General features: G+C 29.8%; 2 protein-coding genes across 2 annotated transcripts; one reads left to right on the top strand and one right to left on the bottom strand.

Moving 5' to 3' along the window:
- The first annotated feature begins 1,181 nt into the window (after positions 1-1,181).
- On the top strand, positions 1,182-4,261 carry LOC129318838 (GDSL esterase/lipase At4g10955-like). Its single transcript, XM_054963810.1, has 2 exons — positions 1,182-1,457; positions 3,065-4,261. Exons 1-2 carry the CDS (start codon positions 1,318-1,320, stop codon positions 4,113-4,115), a joined length of 1,191 nt encoding a protein of 396 aa, XP_054819785.1. The 5' UTR covers positions 1,182-1,317; the 3' UTR covers positions 4,116-4,261.
- Positions 4,262-14,836: 10,575 nt separating this feature from the next.
- LOC129317253 (F-box/kelch-repeat protein At3g06240-like) lies at positions 14,837-15,682 on the bottom strand. The gene has a single exon (XM_054961619.1). The coding sequence runs from the start codon at positions 15,680-15,682 to the stop codon at positions 14,837-14,839; it is 846 nt and encodes a 281-aa protein (XP_054817594.1).
- Between the last annotated feature and the right edge of the window lie 11,075 nt (positions 15,683-26,757).

Below are 26,757 nucleotides of genomic sequence, written 5' to 3'. Positions count from 1 at the left end.
GTAGTTATATTAGAATTTATTTTTGAATAAAAAAATCTTTTATCTCACCTATTTATGATATTCAATGGAAAAGTTATTTATGATAAATTCTTATAATATTTTTTAAAAAAATTTATTTGATTAATTTTCAAAAATTATCTCATTAATTTTAAATATATTTTTAATAGAAGAAAATCTCAGGGTTGGAATTGAAAACATATGTAACAGTTAATAATAGATAGTTGATGACATGTAGAAGTAGTGGCATGATTTTTTATTTAACTGAAATATTGATAATTTTAGAATTCAATAAAATTGATAAGGATATTTAGCCATAAAATTTATCTCTTCTCCAAAACCTTCAAATTAGAGAGGAGCAAAATAAAAGAACGTGAGAGGAGAGAAGAAAGAAAATTTGATTCCCTCCCTTGCAATTTTTTCAATCAAACATTCTTTCTTCTCCTTCCATCCCCTCCAAAAACCTCAAATCAAACCAAAAAGTTCATCCCACTCTCATACTTTCTATCTATGTTTGATGCTTCTAATCTTTCACTCTTTTCTCTTACTAATATATTAAATCTCCTTCAATGCATGATTTCTAGTGCAACCCCTTTTTTTTGCTTCTTCAACCTACCCACTTTGATTTTCAATTCCAATGGTTTTATTTAACTAGTTTCCTCTATTCTCATTTAAGGAGTGTTGGAGTTGAAAGACTTCTCAAACTACTTTGCAGCCAAATAAAAACATGATTCTTCTCTAACAGAGTAGGGAGGCAATTGCTTCATCAACCCACAAGATTTAAAATCACAAGGACTGATGAATAAATTTTCCCTATCCAATTTAATCTTAAAATATAAATACAACTATAAAAGGCTCCTGTGTTTTTTTTTTTTTTTGCTGCCAACACTCCTGGTATAATTTTAAATTTTTAGAGAATTAAAAAAGTGTGTACACTGTATAAAAGGGAAAACCAAGATAAATAGTAATAATTATGCATTATTACCCATTTTATGATATTATAATTCTAGAAATAAGGGTCCGTCAAAGGAACAAAACGGAAAGGCCAGTTTGGTCATTTCAGTTCGCGCAAAACGGATGGCTTGAAAACTCAAAATATAGCCGTTGGAGCGAGGCCATGGGTATATTCTGAGGTCCCTTTTTTTTTTAAATTCCTCTCTGAAAGTGGCCACGTCGAATCGGATTCAAAGCATCAATATATGTTTCTTCAACAATGGAAAGCCACCAACTTCTCATAAATTCTCTCTCTCTCTCTCTGTCCCCTCTATCATGTAAACAAACCAAGTGAGAAACGAAGAAGGAAAGATCTTCAGTGCTTTAATGGCGCAGCGCGTTTCAGACGATGAGGTTTCAAATCAGATGGCCAAAGTCGAAAACGAAGCTCACCCCTACGCGTTTCATGTCTCTGGCCCTCGCAATCTGACCACCCTAAATTGGAGAGACCTTATCAATTCTAGTTGGTAAGCACTATCAATTTCACTGATTCGATCTGAATTTTTACCGTTTCGCTATGGGATCTGGTTAGTTACTGAGTAATTTAGCTTCGTTTTCTCACCTTAGTCCATGAACTTCGCTTCTGTTTCAGCAAGTTGAAAACAGAGCAGTGTTTGGGGGAATGGATTTTCACTTGCGAATGTAATGTTGAAAGCTTTTCGAAATGGATCTATTGTGTTTTCATTTGCTGTATTTTGATCCGATTTAGTAGATTTAGCTGAAAGAGTTCTGGCATATGAATGCATAGTTGAAAGCGTTTCAAATGAATCTCCAGTATTTTGTTTTTTTTCCCTTCCTTGGTAACTGCTTCTGATCGAAGTAACTATGTAGAAATGGAAGGAGATAAGAAAATTCATGAACTACTTGCTGGATTTCAAAGATATAATTAATTGTTTTGTGCTTAGCAGTTGTGTATTGGATTTCCAAATCTGCTTGTTTAGTTATATGATTGTCTTTCTATGTTTAGTTAATTTCTGTAATCAATTTTGAAGGTATAGCTTCTGGTAATTCTTGAATAGGCTTATCTCCCTGTTAAATTGTTCTGGCCCTTAGCTGCTTTAGTAAGCAAGTATTGAGAATAGAATTTTGAGGACCCTCTTTTTTTTTTTTTTTGGCCAGTGAATTTTGAGGACCCTTATTTACTGCATTTCCTTAACTATTATCAATAACTTAATGTAATGTGACTGTTTCCTATTTGGATTCATGGATTAGCTTACCTTGCGTGTTTGATTTTAGTCAAAATCAAGACAACAAGGGACTGAAATTTTGTATTGTTTTCTTAATTTGAATGTTATTAACCATCAAGCAATTGAAAGTGGTTGAACTGAACATACCCCTATTATCATGTCTTGATACTTGTAGAAAGTAGAAACCATATATTTTTCCATAATAATTTTTTTTTTCTTGCTGAAAGTAATTTGATTCCATTATCATCTCCTGACTCCTCTTAAAAATATATTTATGCTAAAAAGCCTGATGTTGTCGCATTGTTTCACAAAATACTTTAATCAATCCCTAGAGTCACATGAAGATACGTAGATGGTGATAATGTGACCCAAATCATTTATTTTCCGTCAAATATATAAATAGATATATTAGAATAGAGCTCAGCAATAAAAAATTAATTAAAAGTATTTTAGTGGAAATGCTAAGATGAAAGTGTGAATTTAATTTATGGTATGTTTTACTTTTGACCAAAAAAGTTTTTATGGTATGTTTTGTGATTTTCAGTTTAAAATAAATAAATAAAGAAAATACACAAGACTTTGTGTTGGGGAAAAAGCCAACAAGCTTCTAATTAATGCATTATGACTCTGTTTTAATTTAAAAACAGGATCTTGTGCATTTTTATATCATTGCCCTAGATTTTAGTAAATTTTGATTTCTGCAAGGCAGATTAGAAGTTAGAAGTGTTTTACCCAAAAAAAAAAAAAACTTAGAAGTGTTAAAATCTGTGGATTAACAAGAAATCACTTATTCATATATCTCTGTTTCAACAAAAACAGAGACATGCGTTAATCACTATAACCTTGGCACAGATTTTCAAATTATCATCATGAAAATTTCTTTACAGGAAAGATCCAAATTACAAAAGAACAGTAATAGCCTGCTTCATCCAAGCAGTGTACCTCCTGGAACTAGACAGGCAAGAGAATCGATCCCAATCAAACGCTCTAGCCCCGCACTGGTGGATCCCCTTCAAGTACAAGCTCACCAAAACTCTAATCGACGAACGCGACGGATCCATTTTCGGCGCAATCCTCGAATGGGATCGATCCGCCGCCATGGCCGACTTAGTCCTCCTCAGACCTAGCGGAGCCCCCAAAGCTGTTCTCGCACTCCGAGGAACTATCCTCAAGGGCCCCACCATCCGCAGAGACATCGTAGACGATCTCCGATTTCTCGCCTGGGAAAGCCTCAAAGGGTCCGTGAGGTTTAGCTCAGCCTTGGAAGCTCTCAGATCTGCTTGCGATGAGTATGGTAGTAGCAACGTGTGTGTTGCAGGTCATTCTCTCGGTGCAGGTTTTGCTCTTCAGGTCGGAAAGGCTTTGGCCAAAGAAGGGATTTACGTGGACACGCATTTGTTCAATCCACCTTCAGTTTCAATCGCCATGAGCTTCAGAAACATTGGAGAAAAAGCTGATTCGCTCTGGAAGAAGGTGAAGAAATCTTTCGTCTCTAACTCAGACCCCGAGGACGATCAGATTCCTCCAAATGTCACTCCCGGATCCGGGTCGGGTAATTGGATGACCCGGCTCACAAGTTGGAAGGATTCTGGTCGCTGGGTTCCACATTTGTACGTGAATAACAGTGATTATATTTGTTGCTCTTATACCGACCCGGATCATGGTGGCGATGATGGCAGAGCCAGAGAAGGAGATGCCGACAAAGAGAATGTGAGGCCGTCTAGTGGCGGCAGCGGCGGTCAAACTGCAGCGAAATTGTTTGTGGTGACAAAGGAGAAGCAGAGGTTTCTTGAGGCTCACGGGTTGGAACAGTGGTGGTCCAGTGACGCGGAGCTCCAACTAGCTATACATAATAGTAAGTTGATAACAAGGCAACTTAAGTCTTTGTATAATGTGGCTTCTTCACAAATAATACAAGGAAAAGGGAACCTCAAGTGAGAGTGTTATTATTGTAGATATTTTATTTGATTTTTTTGGATATTTTTTAAAATTTTCTTGTTTGTGAAATAACACGCTTGTATACACACATGTTGTATTTTCACTATTTTTGTTCTTGTTTGATCAATTGGTTTTGCTGTGCTGCACGGAGGTGAATGTAGTCCTTCTTCATTGATTTGCTCTCTAGCACATCATACCCTTCTTGCATTTATATGACTGAGAAGCTGAGATTCCTTCAATGGCGAAACGGAGGCTGTGGCATGCTATTCAATGAGATATGTAAATGATTTGAGAAAGTTCAAGATAGTCATAAAAAAGAGCACAGCAAAATGATTTGAGACTAAACTTCTGGACATCCTTGATTCCTTTCATTATATGATTTTTTAATTGAAAACAATACAAAATAATTAAATACTAAATATGAATATCTCCTCTTTATATTATGAAGAACTAGTCCATTTTTAAATATTAGGATGGGATCGTCTCCTCTTCCTTTCCATAGTCTTCCCCTCTTTTGTTTTTTTAAACATAAGATTAATATTTTAGTTGGTTGGGATTTGATTTTTTTAAAATATTTTTTCATTTTTTGGTCAAAAAAATATTTCTTTTTAAATTATATTTACTATGCTTTTAAACTTTTCAAATTAAATTTTAACAGTTTTGCATTTGATTATTTATTTTTTTATAATTTAAAATTTTATAATAATAATTTTATAGGCAATCCAATCAAAACCCTTCAAATCTTGATATAATGATTAGAAAAGGAACAAATAGAAAGAGTATGGGAGGGAAAGAGGAGAGAATCCTCACCAAATCTAATTTAATGTAAGAATTATCACACCTATTGCATTATATTTAAGTTTTAAATACATAAATCACTTTAATTATAAGATTTTCCGATTCAAATAATTTACTGTTGACTTGAGGAAATCTTAACCTCAATCTTCAAATTACATGATAGAAAAAATCAACTAATGTTGCAATTGATGTGAACAGTTTTTGTGGGCTGATGTGAACAGATTGATTCACTTATTTTGACAACTAGAATCAATATATATTTCGTAAAAATTGATATCAATGAATTTCGAAATTAATTTTAATGGGATTAATTTAATTAGTTTGATCAATCGATAAATATTAAAGTAAAATTATAATATTAATAAAAATATAACCACGTACTTAAATCGAATTTCCAAAATGAAATCCTTCTTTAATGTCGTTGATTTCCCATTTTGAGATTTGATAATATCTTATTTAATTTTCCCACTAATACTAATATTTTCACAATAATAAATAAATAAATTATTTAAAATTTTTCGGTAGAATTTTTTTGGGACAACATTACTAGAATTAACTGTTAATATTTTTTGAAGCGATAATATTTAAATCAAGCTAAATTAAAGAACGGTTCTAAAATAATTGAGTATTTCATAAATAACTTTTTCAGTAAATACAACGTATAGAATAAATTATTCAAAGTAGTAATATTCAAATCATTTCAAAATCAATTAATTTTTAATTAGAACTTTTCAATTGATTTTTTTTTAAAAAAAATCTCACTCAGGATGAATAGGTAGATGATGGAAGAGAAACCATTAACATAACTTCGGATGGTTTCTGCAATTAACAATTTTAATTTTGTTATGAATACAAATCAAATAGTTATTCCACAATATCTTTCAGTATCTTCTTTATTATTAATTTAAAGATTTTGATAGGATTTGAGTTGTAAACCTATGCCTATAAATAAATAGCTCCTCAAATCGTATTGTTGTGTCAAAATACAAGAGAAATTTCTCTTATTCTCCTTTTAACTTTCTCTCCTTTTCTTCTCAGTTTCCATTATTTATAATGTTATTAGCAATTTTTAAAAGAGATGGAGGCATATTCACTTGAACATTAACTCGTATGATCTCAGTCATCTATATATTCTTGTTTGCTGGCTAGATTGATTTGGTGTTGAAGCTATCTGGCTATATTCATATATTATTTAACTATTATTTATTTATCAATAGCTATGCTGCTTTATTTGTGTCATATTCTTTCTCTGATTCTTCTTTCATATGATAACTTTCTTCTTCTCTCAAATGACCAAATAGTTATATATTATATATTTTCTCTATAAAATAGATTTTAAAGTTATTTACATAAAATATAAAGTGAATTTTAAAAATATTCAACAAGGATACAAAACAGATCCTAAAAATATTTAGGTTTTTATTATTTTTACGTAAATTATTTTATAAACGTAGCTACCGTATCATGTCCTGTTATCACTATATTTGTTGAATCAATGCGTTTTTATTTTGTGTAATTATCCTAATTGAAGTAATTAACTAGTTTTGTTATATCTATATTTGAGATTACGATAAAACGAAAACATCATGATGATTTGTTTTTGTGTTTGTATTTGTTTTATAAATATAAAGTCTGTTTCTATATATATATATATATATATATATATATATCCTTCTTTACATTAAATACTTAGCATGGCAATACATCTGGTTTTTATTTTAATTTCTTTCGATTGATTCTTTTCAATTTTCCTTTGCTCATGTGTTAAGGGTTATTGCATATTTATACTTAATTATATTTAATTGTTTGATCAATTGGCTAAATGTTACTCATTTATTTAAGTTATATATTTATTCTCAGTGGATTAGTGGATGTTACGTAATTAATCTTTATTTTAGGATAGCACGAACAAGTCAAACCTAAGCAAACTTAATCAAGCTCGTCGCATTGGAAATCACTCAGAAAAATTATTTACCCTTGGATTTAAATGCCAAGATTCACCTAGATTTAAATTGTTTAGGCGAGTAACATATAGCAATATTAAATTTTTCATTATATATATTAGGGGTAATGACATTGAAGGCCCTTAAAAAGAAAATTATTATAATAAGAGCCTATTAATTTTGTATCAGATATTGTGTTATGAAAACGTGAATATGCTATTATGAAAAGCTGAGCCTAATTAACTTGTTAAATTTTTGAAGAAATCCTAACAAAAAATACAAATTAAAGTTTAATTTTTCACAATAACATATTGGTGTATTCATAACACAATATCCGATACAAAACTGATAAGTCTGTATTATAATAATTTTTTTATTTTACAGCCTTCAATGTCATTCCCCCTGTATGGTTATTATAACTTTTATTTTGTGTTATTATTTTATTTTTTGATATATGTTTATTTTTTTTTTTTTTATGGATATCTCTCATCCGCAATGCCCACTATGCTCGTTCTTCACCTATATGCTGTCTTGATCGCCCAAGTTATCTTCACTGTCGCTCATATATATGCCTCGAGTCGCCCAGATCCATGCCCATCCTCGTGCCACCCAGACCTGTGCTGGTCTTTGCCGTGGCCCCATTCCGCATCGTTCCAAGCGTTTTTGTTGGCCTGAGTTGCAATTCACAAAAGCAAGACAATGGCAGAGGAGGAGGATCCTGCACCCCTTCTTTATATGGATGTGTATAGATTGGGGCGCTATAAAAGGATGGTTTTTAAGCTATTCCATAACAAAGCCCCTTACGCGGCATCAAATTGAAAAGGGAATGAGTCCCAAAACTATCTCATGTGAAGGTGGAGATAGCATATATGGCTCATATTTTCCAATTCACCAAAGATAGGGAAGGGTTATTAATAATAGATAAAAGAGACTGTAATGATTGTGGGTCTCATTTTGTGATAACATTGGGAGCTAATCGCAGCTTTGACAGGTCTCATGTGATTTTTGGCAAGGTTTTAGATGTACATGATGCTAGTCACGCCTTGGTATTTGGATGATGTGCAGCCAGGTCCTTACATGTCATGGGTTCTCTTCCCTAGACCATTCACAGACCATTATTGGTCCTCACAAGGCATTAATGATGGAGCAGAGCCATCTTCTTCAAATAAATCTCAAAAGCCATCTTTTGCAGGGAAATGTCAAAAGTTTGGGTACGCGGGCACGGAATGTGAAGATTGCCGGGAAGACGAAAGGGAGGAGGAACGCAAGATCCCGTCAAGATCCCAGCATTTGAGGAGACAACCTGTAGTGAAGTCTTATGTCACTTACTATCGAGTTACTTTCTGCTTTGTGTTGGGCTTGTAGTTATCTACGACGTGTGCTTTGGTTTTTACTTTATTAAAAATTCATTTATTGAAAGTTTATTTATCAAATATCAATTTAGTAAAAGTTAATTATTATAATAAAATTTATATTTGAATACTTTTTTAAAAAAATTAATTTGACAAATTGAAAGTTATTTAAATTAATAATGATTTATGCTTTTGAAATATACTTTTGAGTATACAATGACTCAAAAAGACATTGATTTAATTTGTGAATTTTTTTATACAAATATAATACATTAAAAATTTTTAAACAACAGGAAAAAATTTAATATGTTAAATAATAAGAATAAAAAATATAAAGTGTGAAAAAATTATGCAATAAATAGTTTAATAATCATTAATACTAAATGGTTACATAATTAGTGGTTCGATTTATAATGTACAATTTAATTTTTTTAAGAGAATCACAAATTCTATTTATCTTTCTATTAAGTGTTAATCATATTTTTATCTTCAAAACACCTAAAGTCATGGGTCCCACCATCATAGCATATGAAGACAAAATTATTGAGGAGTTTTGGAATGAAGAGACCTGTGATTTGCATTGCATTGAAAGGTAGTATGGTCAATGATAAAGTGAGTTTCAATGAATTTTTTAAAGTGTTTTTCAAAAGCTCTCACCTTGTCAAATCCACATTCATTTACACCTATTGTAATTATTCAAATAACATCTAGCATCTAAAAAGTGAGGAAGAATTTTTGAAAAGTAAAATGTAACAAAACCAAATGGTCCCTATGGTTATTTTGGCAAACTATAAATACTTATCATGTATATCATCAGACTTATGATGATTGAAATATTATTCAGTATATTTGCCAAAAAAAAAAAGTTATAACAACTCTAACTATATGGAATAATATATATAACCAAAAATTTAGTATTGCTATATGCTAGTGAGACCATTAAATAAACAAATAAAGCAACCAATGATTAGAATGTACACAAGAATAAATTTATAATTTATAAAAATAATATTCTTTAGCATTCAATAAATAAATGAGTAACAGTTTAGTTCATGGACCAAAAAATTAAGTATAATGTAGTGCAATAAAGAAAGAAAAATTGAAGAGAATCATGAGAAGGAAAATAAAATTAGAATATATTTACCATCCTAATGATTAGAATGTACACAAGGATATAAACACTTCTTTTTATTCCCGAATATGTAAGCAGCATGCTAAGTGCTAACTTTTGAAGAGAACATTAAAGGGAAGGAAAGATATACAAGAAACAGAATCATGATGGATTTGTTTTATATCATAATCTCATATCAATATATAAATTAAGACTTCTTAATTCAATTAGGAAGATTTAAAATTAAACAACTAACGTATTGATTCTGCAAAGGGAAAAACTTATATATATTTGTTTCTAATTAAATTAACACAAGTTATTTACATGTATCTTTTAATTATTTTTGTTATTAATAACCAACGCATTAAAATTCACTTATTTTGAATTGATAATTATATACAAGTACATTTAGTATATAATACCAAGTACATAAGTCTTGACCTTTAGCAAGTATATTGATATAACAAATCAAGAGCTACATTTTCTGTGTTAAAATAATTTAAGTAAAGATAATATATTATTTTAAATGTAGCATTTTTACTATCTAGCTACTTTGTATTGTGTTGATATATGTGAATATCTTCAGATTCATTTTATTAAATGGTGCCCCATAATTCTATGTGTGGCACATCTTTGATCTATTTTCAATAGTTAATTTAAAGATACTAGATAGCATGCAATTATATGAGAGAGGAATAAAGTAATCGTATCACCATGTTGCCAATAACATATTATAAATAACACAAACTGAGAAAAAGGGACAAAATTAGAATAATGAGAGGATAAAAAATTATATATGTGTATATATATACTGATTGAACGTACAATACAACTAAGGAACTCTTATTTTTTATAATCGACAAGAAAGAAAAGTAGAGTATTTTCAAAAGGCGGGCTTGAATTCAGATCTAGGTCCGGTATTGAGTGACCCGGCTAACAAGTTGCAAGGATTAAAAAAAAAAAAAAGTTTAGGTATAAAATTGGACTGAAAGATAAAATTTAAAAAGGGATAATGAAAACTTTTAGTCCTAAATTTTAATTGAAATTGGATTAAACTTTTAAAGTTGGACTAAAATACACAATTATTTTTTATTTGAAGGGAAAATAATTTCATAAGAGCTAATTGTGAATGATTATGAAATTTTAAGGACTCAATTTAAAGATCAAATCGATAAATGAAGCAAATTTAAAGGTCAAAAATTTCACAAGTGATTCTTTTTAAAAATAAAAAAAATATCATGTAATTTCAACAAAAAAGAGAAGGAGATTGGTATATTTTAGTTCAATAATTAAATATATTAGATTGCCACCTAATCAATATACTAAGTATATTAGATATTCTTCATGTAAATTTTCACCTTTTGCTGCAAGTTCAAAATATTTAGCTACTACGGCCAGAATAGGATCTTCTGGTTGGATTCTTTATTGGGAAAATCATTCTAAGGTCCCGTAGAAGCAATCAAAATACACTGAAATCCCATGAATTTATCAAATAGCTATCAGATCCCAAGAGACTTAAGGGTGAATAAGTCTGAAAGTGAAATTATTAATTTGTCCTCTACCATTAAAAAGAAAATCTTGCTTGAACGCAGATCTCACGAAACCTATGATCAGCGAGACTGAAGATTGATGCATATCCATGATTGTTGATCACAGTAGGATAATTTTCACTTCCCCATATCTATAATTACTGTCGTTGTCTTCATCTAAGTGAGGTGGAAGTGGTCATTTGCGACTGCAGTATTTCATCGCGCGACAGAAAACAATACAGTGATTGTTGAGCGAGTAAACAATTTCTCATACATTAATGATTTCATTATTGTTTAAGGGTAGGATAATGCTTTCTGGGTATGTCTACAATCATTTGATTTGCATAGCTAATGGGTATGGATTCATCTGATGCGACATTGATATGTTAAAAAATATCTGATACGAACAACTCTACATGTTGTCAATAGTGTATTCTTGTATTGTCAATATGCTATCGATAGTTGTCGATGCACTATATTGTGCAGAATGACTTGTAAGAATGCTTATACCACCGAAAAACATGTATTATGTTATGTTTTTTTTTCATATAGGGGACATTTTATATATTAATTTCAAGCATGTGATGCAAGCTTCTTTTATTAAAAAATCTCTATTATGAAACAACATTGCTTCTTGTCAATAGTGGATAAATGCGTTGACATTATGCTATGTATAGTTGTCAATACACTGTGTGTAATATTGGTTGACCTATAAGATGGGAAGTTCTTCTGGAGAACATATATTATATTTTTTTCATATAGGGAACATTTTTAAAATTATGACCAAGGAAGTATGCAATATATTAGGGGGAGTGTTAGAACAAGAACAATAAAGGAACAGACAATGTATGAATAGTTGACCAAAATGATATCATCAAATGAGTAGCACATACATGCTTTTGTTTAGCATGGCAAATGAGTAGAAGACCTTGTGTGCATGCATGTGCAGCAATTAAGCTAGTTTATGGCAATGTGTATAATTTTGTGGATGAATGTTACAAGTTTATCGCTCAACAGAAGATGTATGCCAACAACATGAGGCCGGTAGTCATACATGACTATCCATGTCCATAAGCATTGACGATGACAAATTTATTAAACCAAACCTGCTTGAAGCTACCAATCACTATAAGGCTTTTGGGTAGGCCAAAGTGTAAAAGAAGAGAATCTTAAATCCAAAACAAAAGGGTTTATCATTGTGCAAGATGTCATGAGACTGGTCATACCTCCAAGACTTACAAAAATCCTAATCCATGCTAGAAAATATCAGAAACAAGTGTACTTTTTTGTTTATGTATTTGGAATTTATTTTTTTATTTATTGCATCTAATGTATCAGCACTTATCAACGAAAAATGCATAGCTTGTCAATAAAGTGATAACTTGTAATCAATGGTCAATGGCAAGTAGTCAGTCGGTTCTTGTAACTAGTTAATTTTTAAAGGGAATTATTACACTTAATGTATCAGCACTTATTAATGAAAAATACAGAGCATGTCAATATAATGATAACTTGTAGTCAATGGCCAACAGCAAGTTGTCAACGGGTTCTTGTAATTGGTTGATTTTTAAAGGGAATAACAGCACTTAATGTATTAACACTTGTCAATGGTGAATGCATAGCTTGTCAATATAGTGATTATTTGCAATCAATAGCCAATAACAAGTGGTCAACAGGTTCTTATAACTAGTTGATTTTTAAAGAGAATAATAGTACTTAATGTATCAGCATTTGTCAATGGTGAATGCATAGCATGTCAATATAGTGATAATCACTTCTCAATTGCCAATGGCAAGTAATCAATAGGTTCTTGTAGTTTGTTAATTTTTAAAGGGAATAACAGCACCTAATGTATCATCATTAGTCAATAACGAACGCATAACTTATCAATAAAGTGAAAATCACTTGTCAATCACAGTTGGCCACTTGTCAATATTTAATTAATAAAATAAACTATTTACCACATTTACAAACTTGTAATCACCATTCATAATAACATTGTTTAAGTTAACTACACGAAATAGGCTAACTATATAAAAAGACATGATTATCAATAAAGTTATATCTTAAAATTCTATCAATAATCTTCTATTTTCTCTTCTTCCTTTCCTAAGATCTTTCTAACAAGGGCATGGCTTTGTGCTCCTTCATGTTGTTACAATGACTCAATAGCCACCACAAGAATTCTATCTTCTTTAGTTCTTCTTATAGAGGTCATCCTACATCACAAGTCATTCTTATAAGGTATAACAGAGATTTTGCAATAAAAGAAGCTTGCATCACATGCTTAAGAGTAATATATAAAATGTCCCCTATATGAAAAAATATAACATAATACATGTTTTTTGATAGTATAAGTATTCTTACAAGTCATCATGCACAATACAGTGCATCGACAACTATCGATAGCATATTGACAATACAAGAATATACTATTGACAACATATAGAGTTGTTCGTATAAGATATCTTTTAACGTATCAATGTCGCACTAGATGAATTCATACCCATTAGCTATGCAAATCAAATGATCATAGGCATACCCAGAAAGCATTATCTTACCCTTAAACAATAATGAAATCATTAATGTATGAGAAATCGTTTACTCGCTCAACAATCACTTTATTGTTTTCTATCGCGCGATGAAATACTATAATTGTGGATGAACACTCCCATCTCCTTTAGATGAAGACAACGATAGTAATTATAGATATGGGGAAGTGAAAATTATCCTACTGTGATCAACAATCATGTATATGCATTAATCTTCAGTCTCGCTGATTATGGGTTTCGTGAGATCTGCGTTCAAGCAAGATTTCCTTTTTAATAGTAGAGGACAAATTAGTAATTTTACTTTTAGACTTATTCACCCTTAAGTCTCTTGGGATCTGGTAGCTATTTGATGAATTTATGGGATTTCAGCGTATTTTGATTGCTTCCACGGGACTTTAGAATAACTTTCCCTTCTTTGTTTCCTTCATCTTGTTGATGTTTGTGTCTTCTTGAGAAAAGTCCCTTTTCTAAGTGGTCCATGAGGATGAGTTTTTAAAATCCTATGCCACTATGGCAGATTGTTTGATAATTCCGATAATATGTTATCGATTCATTGTACATTGAGTTGGATTTCTTTGAGTGTTGTCTACATGAACTGAAAAGGCTTGGCTTGGGCTTTATGTGTTTTTTTTTTTTGTATTTCTGTATCCTGTATTTTTGAATTTGGTATGTTGTAACTTGTTTTGTCAAGTCTGTGTCTTTTTCTGATGTGTTTCTCTCCGTTTGGGCCCAAAGAAGTTGTTTCTTGGGAGATTAATTTTTTGTGATCGTTTTCTTATATTCTAATATAATTTCACTTTGTTTCAAAAAAAAAAATATCGTCATCATAACCAATTTGGTATGCAACACTAACGAAAGAATGACGGGAAGAGAGAGACGAAGCAACAATAGCAAATGCTTCATCTTAGCTAATCATTGATTTGAGAAAAGAGTTGTTAATTAATACAAATATATGACACAATTTAACCTTTTCCAATTCAAGAAATTGAAAATACTTATCATTACAAAATTTCCTTATATGTTACAATTAAATAATTTGTATTCACCCACGCTCACTGTTCCCAAGTTGGATGCAATAAGTGTTCCTGTGTAGTTATAAATAAGTTTGAGTTCTCAGATATACAATCACGTTAAGCAAAAAACCAAAGGAATTTCCAAGTTACCCGTGGCCGTGAGGCTATTGTTTATAACAACGAGAGCCCAAACCCAGTTGGTGATGGAATAAAAAACATAAGCTTGCACATATGAAAATCTTAAAGAGAATGAACTTGATGATGGCTATATTTACATAAAGTATAAAAGAAACTGAAATACAGATACTAAACATACAATTAAAACCAAAAAATAGACAGATTATAAAATATTTGCTATTGACAGAGTCTAAAAACCTATATCATCACTGTCTTACATTTTTGCTAAAAAAAAAAACGACTACATTATTTGCCTTTTCTTGTGTTTATCATAATCAAACTCTCCACATGATGTCCAACAAAGTCACTAACAAATCTCTCATGTCCAACCCACTTGACCAAATGTTTCTTAGGGTCTAACAAAACTATCTCACCATTGTTTCTCTGTAGAACTACTTCTCCACTACACTTGAGAGTCAACACTCTTGATATGCCTCCATAATGTCTTGCATCAAAACAATACCTAAGATTCCACGAATCTGCATCTCCACATTCTGTCATCACCCATATTCTAAATGACTCTGAATATGTCGCATAAACCACAACAAGTGAATCATTGCTTCCATACAAAAAAGATGGTTTTGATGTCTCATCTCTTGGTAACATCAATTTTCCAAATATCTCTTCAAGCAAATCAAACGTTAGCATAAAATACCGACAATATCGATTGTTGTAGGAAGCACGAACCAGCCAATGCAGTACACCTTTGACACAAACTTGCTCGCGTCTAAATCCCATTCCATGGATGAAAATGGAAAACAATGAAGAAAGAGCTTTATCGTGCGATATGTTTCTCCATTCATTGGAAGCAAGAGAGAAGATACCAACTTGTGGATCAGGATAAGCTTGTGCCTTGTAAACAAGTTCGACAACCTTAAAATCATTGTTCTTGGGGTCAAACCCAAACCCTAGCAAACTATTTTTCTCCATGAAACGCGGTTTAAGCCTAGTTAAAGTGACATTATTGGGTTTCGGAAGCGCAATATATCTTCGAATAGACGGGTTCATGATTATGATAGTGTGGTCAAATACTATGGAACCGTCGACGCAACATACTAGTCCATTGCTGGTGCCAACCACGAGCAAGTCCATGACATGACTCAGAGGGGATTTGAAAGTTGAAAAGTGATTATCTGAATTTAATATTGAGTGAAAAAACCTGTCACTTGACTTTTCTAAGTAATAAAAGTGAAAAAAGAGAGAGTGATTGCCATTGTTGGATTTCGCAATGCTATTTTTAAGATGAGAGTCTATGAAGTACTGATCGGTTATGAGAGATTTCCAAGCTTTGCAGACACAAATGCATTTGACTAGTGATTTGACAGATGATTTATAGAAGATTTTCTCCCATATCTCTAGAGGAAAATAGTAAGACATAGCTTCAATGTCTATATATACGTGTGTATATATATAATCTCCGCCGGCTGCACAAAAATAAAAAATAAAAATCAAACATAAAAACAGTAAATATGTAGCTTGTTTGATTAAAAAAAACAGTTTTATGTTTTTAAGAATAAAAGAATAAAAAAACTTGTTGAGATAAGTGTTTCGAATTTAATATGTTTCCAAAACTATTCTTACATTTGACCAAAAGAAAAACTATTCTTACATTATTAAGTCAAGTGGAAGGAGATATAGTTCCTCACATGGTTCAAATTCTCATTCAGAAAGGTATCTATATTTAATGAATGACTGTGCCTTGAAAATTATCTGTAATAAGAATATATATGAGTAATAAAAAATTATTATCATCACATTTTCATTTTTTAAAACAGATGACTATTAGAAACTATTGTTAGTTATGACCAGTCACTATTATAAGTTACTGCTATTAATTAACAGTGACTACCCTTGTGACCAGATTTTCTTAACTCAAACTGTTCATATTAACATAATCAGATATATTCTTGTTTCGTTTTGTTCTAATTCTTTTGAAGCAGTTATGAAAATTGTACTACAAAACAACTTTTTAAAAAAATAATAGAAACACGATCAAACAGCCACTAATTTACTTGTTGTAACCACAAGTTGGCTCGTTGGTTTTCGTACCTTGTATATATTGAAAGCGGCCAAAGACGTTGCTCCTCAATTCGCTGAGATCTCTTCAATGGTGTGATACGAAGACTGAGGCAAGCATGCTGTTCATTTAGATTTATAAACGTCAGAACAGAGAAAGTCCAAGAAAGACACAGCAATATAGCCAAACGATTTTAAATTTTGATGTAGAAGGGAAGAAGAAAATCTAATCTAGTAATCTAATATCTATCAAATATCTAATAATCTAATAACAAATATAAAATCGGAAAATACAATATGAAAATATAATCGCAATAGGTATAACCACCTTGACCTAGAGATATGGTGCTCTTAAATTTTGATTTCTTTAATTATTGTCTAGATTAATTATTGCAAAGGGATATATCAATATATAATCAATATAAAAATACTCATATAGTATAGATAAAAGTGGATAAGTTGTTGATTCTGTACTTTGGATTTTATTTCTCGCAGTTATATATGTGATAATTAAAAGACCACCTCAACTGGAAATAGTTAGAATTATACATACTATGTTATTTAAATTTAATTTAATGTCCTCGATCATAATTTTAGGATTTTGAATGAGTTAGACATCAAATATTGTTTGAAAATTGAAATAAATCTTATTTTATTACAAAATTTCTAATAAATTAATCATATTTAACATTTATGGTTGTTGACACATTTAAACTAATATTCCTAATATCTTCATTTAATAACAGAATTGCTTAGCTATCCAAATATTTGTTAATGTTTTTTAGAGAGAATTACAATCAAGTCCTACACAGATAAATTAATTATTGTAAGGTTTATTGATAACTGAATAAAACTGTATTAACAACTGGTTGTGTTGTTAATACAGTTTAGTTTAATTGTTAATGAATCTTTCTTTAATGCGTAAATAATATTGTTTTGCCCCACTTCCATAGCGTCATTTTATTGAAATTCTAGCTGATAATTTCTGTTAATTAATTTCCCCCTTGTACAATCATCTATCAATACATAATTGCTAATTTGTTATCATGTTTATATAAATGTGTTACTTTTTGAAAAAATTGGATAGTTAATAATATATAATTAATATATACTTTTATCCAATTAAATCAAAATAAGTAAATTTTAAAATATTAATGATATTTATAATAGAGTTTATTATACAATATATAATATATAAAAAACTCAAAGGCCTTTATTTAATTAGAAGCAAGGATCTTAAATATATAAAACTAGCTAGTAATCTAAGTTTTTTATTTTATTGAATTTATTGTGATTTTATACATAATGTGAGCGTTTGATATATCCATTCATGTTGAAATTGGCACCAGAGAAAGAGTCAACCTCTGAATGTCATGAAAACATAAGATGCATTTTTTTTTAACTTTTGACTTTTAATAATAATACAACTATATTAAATACCTTTAGATTAAACAATTAAAGATAAAATTGAAAAAAGTAATTTAAATATTATAAGGTGTCCTACATTTTGAATTAAAAATTACTTCTAAAAAGTGTGTTACAAATTAGAATAGAGGGAGTGTATGTGTATATATATAGACACACACACAAGTATAGGTGAGTTGTCTTCAAATTCTAAAAGTACTTATAAAAATATTTATCAATCGCCTACCAATAAGATCTTCACATCAATAGTAAAATTTAATTTTATGACTTGGTGAGTTATAAGCTAAGTTGTTACTTTGGTCCAAGTACACTATTTCTATATTGTGATAGGTTTTGCAAAACTTGAACTTAATGATCATGACTAGGACTAATCCTGTAAGCTCTTATACTTGTTCTAACTTTCTAAATTTTATAATTGACTTCTTTTCTATATCTAATTATATAAAAAATAGTAAAATATTATAGTATACTAGAAAAAAATTACCCCAGACTCTCAGTGGGGCAGCTTGCCGTTAACTTGAAAAGGTTTTTTCAGTCAAAAAAAAAACTTGAAAAGGTTTTATATACATACAGAAGTCAAATATTGAAGCTTTACATACATACAATTTCTATAAATTATTATATCCTCAAGTCATCACACATTAATTTGTTGCCTTCAAGGAAGTAGTATATGTATGAGAAAAAAAAAAACAATAAATGAATAAGGTAGAATGACTTAATAGGCACGCCATTATCATCAATGATTCAGGGTTTGTCTTCTTTCTGCCTCTTCAGTTTTTGTCTTGATTCTGAATTATTTAAAAAAAAACAATTGACAGATGACAAATTAAACTAATTAAAGAGAAGTACACAGTGAGACCGATGATTCATAATCACTCAAAGCAATATATTTATTACACACACAATATTCTTCACATATTACTGCCAAATGAAACTGATTGATTGATACTGATACTGGAAAACTTGGCCTTTCTCAGCTGGAAATGAATCTGATGAGCAAGTACTGAAAATAAAAAAGGTGATATATAGTCATTTGCAAACATTATTAACTATTCAACTTTCTGAAATTTAAAGTTCATTGCTTGATATATTGATCAGATCAGAGTTTCAGATTATAGTCTACAAATTGTAGATATAGCTCTATCCACAAATTCACAATATATATATATAGAGCAAAAACAGAAAGCAAAAGCAAGCACACATCATCCATATCATATTAAGTTCAAAAACTGGATTTTATATACAAAAGAATACGGTTTGAAACAGATACAATAACCAAAGCCCAAAGATGTACATATGAACAGGCCGGAAAAAAGTAACTCAACATACATTAACAAAAAGTACATCAACCAGAAAAGCTAGCATGCATATTATATTCACACACACACACACACCCCGCTAATAATTAATCAATCCTGAAAAGTCATAATCCTCAACACTAATCTCTGGCTGAATGATCTGTGCGTATAAGGGGTCACTGATCAAGGGTTCTTCAACAACAACTTGGTGATGATGATGATCATCATCATCAAAAAGCAGTGACTCCAGATAATTAATCTGATTAAAATCACACGCCAATACGTCTTCAAAAACTGTGTCATTTAATTCTTCCGATGATGGCTGCACCTTGATCTGGTCGTTGTTTCTGAACAAGAATCCACCAAGGTCTTCGTCTTCCTCGTACACCATCATCATAAGATCATCAGTGTCATGGATGTTAATTATATCATTATCATCATCATGACAGAACTCTTCAGATGATGCTGTCGTTGTCGTTGTTGGTGCTTCTGTTGAAACCGAAGGTTCAACACTGATCTGAGTCGTCTGAACCTGATGATGATGATGATCAGGATCATGAACAGCTTTGGAAGAAGATGAAATTATTATCGATGAAGAACTAGGGCTTCCATTATTATTGCCAGTAAGGTCTTGAACGAGCTGCTTGAAGCTTGAGGAATCTGTGATGTACACCTTGGGTTTCAGATCGTTGATCAAGCTGTCAAACTCTTGAAGATGACATTGGTTGTGGTGGTGAAGTTTACTATGATGTTGACGATGATTATTCTTCGAGATTTTCGAGGATGCTTGCTGCTTAATCACTCTCTTTCCCATGATAGTTTCGATGAAGATGATGATGTGGGTCTGATTAACCTAGGAATTATTATACAGCTGGCTCTTGGTAATCTCGGAGGATTCAAATAAGTACGTCTTTATATAAATGTATGTATGTGTATGTGTGTGTATTATTTATTTGCGTGTGGAATATGAAGATATGCATGAAAATGGGAGGAAATAGAACAAGAAACGAGACATGTTAAGATAATTGAGATGCTGAAAATGATGTTTATTTGTTTATTTTCATTTTCATTTTATTTATTATTGGATATTAAAAATCCGTACCCACCTGCATACATGTGTATTTGGATTCCACACATTGTGTATACTTCTCCATTGCTACTTATGATAAGTCGGATTCAAATTTTCTGAAATTGAAATTTGTGAATTTGGATGAAATTTTTTTAATAATTGTATTCATGTTAGTATTTTTTATAAAATATAAAATAGTTTCTCTCTTTCTTAAACAGTAAAATTTCACATAAATTCACCAATATTAAATTTAGAGGATTTAAATCCATAATAGGTCACATTTAAGTTTTAACTATTTGCTGAAAGCTTGAAATTAATAAAATCTTAAGATCTGTTCTCTTTTATATGTATTTTTTTTAACTCTGTTCATAGAAAGTTGTGAAAGAGTAAAATTGAAATAAAATAATTAAAAATCCATATTTTTATGCAAATAATTTAAAAATGGACCATTAATTTCTTTTAAAAAATGATTTATAAATAGGATCTCATGAGTAGTTATTATCATATTGAACCATTCATGTTGTACTGAACAGTTTGAGATTCACTATTTTTAATCCAATTTTAATTTTAATTTTTTATCTTATAGGGTGAATGTGACCAATTTTGAGAAAATGATGAATATTGTACAATCATTTTTAGATAAGTCGTTGAAATCACAAATCAAGCAAGGTCTACGGCGCCTACCTTACAGAGCTCCCTAAAATATGTGCACCAAAAATAAACTCCCACGCAGTATATCTTCCAATATTTTAATTAGAATATTTTTACACGTATTTTCATCGATATGAGAATGAAATTTTAATTAGAACCAAAATTTTGGAATATATATTGTTAATTCTGATAACAAATACTATTTAAATAAATTTACATAATTTTTTATTCGTAAACATGAGAGATGAAACTATTATTATCATTTTAAGAAATAATGAAACATTGATTGATAGAGTAGTAAATAAAAAATTATTAACAATTTCAAAGTACATTTGAAAGGTCAAGCTATCCATAACGTTTGTTATTCTACTTGGTGCTGTGTTTCTTTGTGTCTCAAATTAAAAGTAAGAGAGTCCATCCAAAAATGCTATATTTTGGATTTACGTATGGGAAGTAAATGTTGGTCAATTCAATATGGCTTTCAGGAATAAAAATAATAACTTGTGAATATAAAAAAATAATAACTTGCAATTATAGGAGATTTAATTTAACAGAAGGGCATGAAGGGCACGCAGCTTCTTAATAAGATTGTATTAACCAATTAATGTTGTTTGCTTTGCCATTAATTAGCATCTATATTCACACACATTATATTAAAAAAATTATAATTAGATTGAGCCGGAGGAATAAGAAGATCCAAGCTCTTGGTGTATACTAGCTTAATTATTCTTTTCCATATATGCATTTTCTAGAAATTAAGCTTCATAGCTTTTTTCCTCATATACATATATAGTCAATAGATATCTAAATTAACTTTATTGGGAGTATGTAAATATATATAGAGGACATGGAGGGGATGGTATATATTGTTTCATTGATTTTTTTTTTTTTGGCTTAATCAAGAGCAAGGATATATAACTTGTATGGTAGGAGCTCTTCGTTTCTTATGCCAATGGCTGAGGGATTCAATTTTCAATTTTTGTGTATGAGACTACTCCTTTCAATCAAGGCAGATGAAAATTTTAATTTATGAATGTTTTCTCCCTTTTGTGATCTAGTAACTATTTTAAATTAAAAAGTGAAAGGAAAAAATTTCTATTAATTTGTTTTTATAACCAATTTAGCAATATTTTTTTTAAAAAATAGAACTTATCATGATTTTTCTTTTTTATCTACATGGGTGGAATTTGAAACCTCAATATATGTTTGTTAAGTTTGATTTACTCATCCTACTTTATTTTCATTACTACTTAATCTTAAAGAATCAAATAAAGAAATCATTCATTATCAGCAAGTGCATTCACATCTAGATTGTCTATTATTCATGTCTCCTTTTTTTCCTTTTTTTAAATTCGTGCATGGAATCGGTTAACATATCATTCATGCATGCTTTTCTAATAAAAATATGTCATGTTATATCAGTTCAATTGAATAAAATTTAATCTATTATTATTATTATTTTTTTTATGTCTTTGTTTTTTTGAATAAAGTGTTTATTCAATTTCTTATATTTTTTCTCTCAATCGATCATCAATGATAGAATTAATTTATATTTATAATTATTTGACATGACACATTTTTATTAGACATATAGTATGGATAACATGATACGGAGGGTCTTTGTATAAGAATTTCTCATATAATGAAAATGATTTGCAGACATCATCACTTAGAGAGTAAATAATCCACTACGCGCACACAGGACACAAACACACGTTAGCTGTGTATATAATATGAACCCTCGCGCGTACATAATATGTGATTTTTGGCCTTAGCTGTCGATCGTGTGGGGTAATGAATGGAACCCTACGTGCCACTCATTTTCAGGGTGTGCGATTGTGTCGACGATATAGCATTGCTGGTAAAAAAATAAAAAAATAAAAAATTATTATTCCCTCCTGTTTTATTTATAAAGCATATTTTAAAAAAGTTTATTTAATTTCCATTATAAGTCATATATGGTGTGGCTTTTTAGGTAATATTTAAAAAGTATTTTTAAAATTATCCTTTATTAAAAAGAAAAAGTAATATGATGTTAATTTTTAGATTTATTATATAGAGACATATTTAAAATTCTACACACTTTGATTAATTTTTTTTTTTCATTGGTATTGAAGATGTTGGTCGTGATGACTTATAAAACGGACTAGAGTAGTATTTATGCAAGGTCTCAGTACATGCTTGAAAAAAATACATGTTTGCTACTGGCTACCTTTGAATAAACCAAGGTTTTAAAATTATGATATAATGTGATTCTAAACGTGTACAGTGTACTCTCAAACACGTCTTTAGCTCAATAATACGTAGTTTACAAAAAATAAAAAAAATGATAGAAAGGGACCAAAAAATTATAGTAAATGAAACATAAATTTATGAAAAATAACCAAGAAAATTTTATTTTATTTTTGTAATTTTTAGGGCTAGATTGTATCATTTTCAAAAATTAAAAGGGAACATTGCACCAAAAATGAGTTTAGGGTCTCAATGCTTTTTATAGTTTATGAGTCAATTTGATCTTTTACCCTACATTTAAATACCACAAAATCTAGCTATGTTAAATAACAACTAAATTAAACGTGACTTTATGAATGGATTGAAAAAATAAAAGTAAAAATAAAATGATTAAAGTGGATAGATGGTCACATTTATAAGGGAGATGAGTAATTTAATTTATAAGGTTGAAAATCATAATTCATGAAATTTTTGGAGTATGATGATTTTCATATTTGTAATATATATTAATGAGCTTGTAATGCTTATCATGGAGAAAGGATGATTTAGTTTATTTTTATCTTAATTTTTTTCAATCCATTTCATTCTAATTTAGTCTATTAAGCAAACATAACCTTAAAGTTATCATTTTTCTTTTCTAAATTATAAATGAAACCTTATAATATTTAAATGTGTTGTGTGAGACTTGTGTATAATTATCTCTGTATATATATTGACTAATAATGATAATTTTCATGGAAGCACATATGAATATAAATAGACATTGAAAATTTGATCGGTCCAAATAAAATAAACTAAATCTCTATTGATATATATATACCTTTATATTGTAGCATCGAATTGGGAAAAAAAATGCACACATTAAGCCCATTGGTTAAGTTTTTTCTACAACATTTGAAAGAATTAAAGTCTAACAAAAAATAATAATGCAAGGAGATAGCTAGATTTCAGAAAATTGAGGGATGTATGTGTGTGTACATTCATGAATACATGATTGAAAATTAGCGTAAATAATTTTGACATCCTCTCTCCACACACACACATGTATATGACTGTACACATATAGCCTTCAAGGGGGAAAAAAAAAACTAGCAGTGATAGTGTAGTGTGTTGTGAAGTAGAAGGGAGGCCACGGAGCTTACTATTTAGGTGACGACATATATAAAATAATACGAGATCAACCAATCAATTGTTAATTATTAATTAATTGATAATATAATAGTTAATGTTGCTTTCTTTTGCCCCTAGCTAGCAGCAATGCAGAATCAGACAAAAGTATATATGTCATCTGATTTTCTGACTCTAGGTAGGGGAAAAAAAAAAAGTCTTGTGATCATAAAATATGAATTAAATTTTTAAAAATTTTGAAGTTTAATTAGTTCTTATTGATATAAAAAAAGTTTATCATTAATAAATAACGGTATATCATTCACAAATATAATAAATCGATCATAATATAAAATATAATAAACATTAAGATTTTTGTTTAGTTTGATTATGTAATATTGCTCTTAAAATAAAATATCATAAACGTATTGAAATTTTAAGTTAAACTATGTGTACAAAGAAGAAGACACTAGGCGCGCATGACACTTGTGAACAAAAAATTTTGAGTAAGTTTGTCTTATTTTATGTTTTGATTTTACTTTGGCCATTAGTTTATTTTATTTATTCTTTCTATAAAGTGGATGGACTGTTCACTTTGTTTATTTTTTGGTTAATTTCTCAAAGTGTAAGGTTTTAAAAAAGAAGGTGTATTATTATACGACATTGCCTTTATGGAATTAATGGGTTAGGCAAAGATAAAATTGCTTTAACAGAGTATCTTTCTCATGTGGAATTAATTTATTTAATTAGTTATAATTTGACTCATCATCAGCTCACAGGTCAAACTAGCTTTAGTGATAATAAAGTTACTAATTTATTTATTCTTTTTCTCCCTCTCTTTACCCTCATGCATAATGTATTTATTTAAAAATAAAAGCAAGTTTTTCGGCCATATCACATCAATAATGGCAAGGACAATATTATAAGTTACCTAAATACTTATATCTAAAGAAAATATAATTTTAGATTCTTACATTTTACTTAAATTTTATTATAGATCCTTACATTTTTTCTTTCTCAATATTTTAGATCTATATAATTTTATTTTTGAATATTTTAGGTCACTTCATGAGTGGTGTTATAAAAACCTAGAACACTGAAAATCAAAAGTGTAGGAATTTATAATACCGAAAAAAATATAGAGACTCAAAGTTATATTTTTTCTTAATATTTATGTCTCATTTGGTAGGTATTATAAATTCATTTGAAATTCATTTCATTTAATCAGTTATTGAACTTAACTATATGAGTTATTGAAAAAAATCTGGCTCTGAGTTTTGATTGCGCAGTTAAACTTAAGATTACCCCCAATTGAAGGCTTTAAAAAGTCTAGGATTTTCTAGTTTTAGTCAAAAAGAAATAGATTCTTATTTTTCTACAAAAAGCATATAATAAAAATTATTATTTTATTTTTAATGGTCTTATTTTTTTTATTGCTAACAAGTACTTTATCTTTTTATTGGAAGTAATACTATTTAGCACAAAGTCAAGCATTAAATATAGGTATCTCTTTTGTCAAAAATTCAAACCTTACTTCACCATATTACGAGGGATTAATCCCTTCTATTAGACCCAATCTTATTGATAATAGTCTCATTTTTCTTTTACTAGTCTTATTTTATATGCTAGTTACTAATAAGCAAATATAATTGAAAAATGTCAAAACTTCTTAAAAATGTCCATAAAAGTGATTAAAGTATTAAAATGGGAATAAAATTCAATAGTTAAGTTATGATTTTTTTTTAATAGTCTTATTTCACACACTAAATAACGGGGAGAATGATTGTTTTAGTCCTAAAAGATAAAATTAATGATAATTAGGTCTTGATAATAGTCGGACCCCTTTAACCCTATTTTATAATACAGAAAAACTATTTATTTGGGTTATATTTATAACACACCTTAATAATTTCTAAATTTATTTTTATCCTTTTAATTTTATTAAATAATAAGAAAATTATTAACTATGTAATATTTTATTTTTAAAATAGATATATTTAATCGGTATAAAATTGAAAATTTGTCAAAGTTTTAGATGATTGATGGTGAAACATTTTGGAAGTGTAGTTAAAAAACACCATGGGAGTATATTTGCATTTAAAATATATAATATATTTAACTTCTATTTCAGCTTCAGGCCTGCTGTGCCAGGATTTGATTAGCAAGGCTCCCGCGTTCTTCATTCCTTAGGTGGAAAGAAAACCAACAGTTCCATTCCCGCCTCTCAACGTCACTAGGAAAGATGAACACAGAGAACACTCATAAAGCAAATCAAAGCAAAAGCGAGATACAGTGCCCAATTATAGAGCCATACTACCTGAAAAGCACCGTCAAGATTCATCGTTCATTTGATTATCAGTTCCTTTCGT

Source organism: Prosopis cineraria, unplaced genomic scaffold, assembly GCF_029017545.1.
Source record: "Prosopis cineraria cultivar Desert tree isolate PC_DT_omini unplaced genomic scaffold, ASM2901754v1 PC8, whole genome shotgun sequence".
Taxonomy (NCBI): Eukaryota; Viridiplantae; Streptophyta; class Magnoliopsida; order Fabales; family Fabaceae; genus Prosopis; species Prosopis cineraria.
Note: the sequence above shows the minus strand (reverse complement) of the source record. Positions and strands in the feature narration are given on the sequence as shown.

Excerpts from the sequence above, each read along its gene's own strand:
- LOC129318838 (XM_054963810.1), top strand. The coding sequence starts at position 1,318 with ATGGCGCAGCGCGTTTCAGACGATGAGGTTTCAAATCAGATGGCCAAA. Across the intron at positions 1,458-3,064 it reads GACCTTATCAATTCTAGTTG|GAAAGATCCAAATTACAAAA; the intron begins GTAAGCACTATC and ends ATTTCTTTACAG.
- LOC129317253 (XM_054961619.1), bottom strand. The coding sequence starts at position 15,682 with ATGGACTTGCTCGTGGTTGGCACCAGCAATGGACTAGTATGTTGCGTC.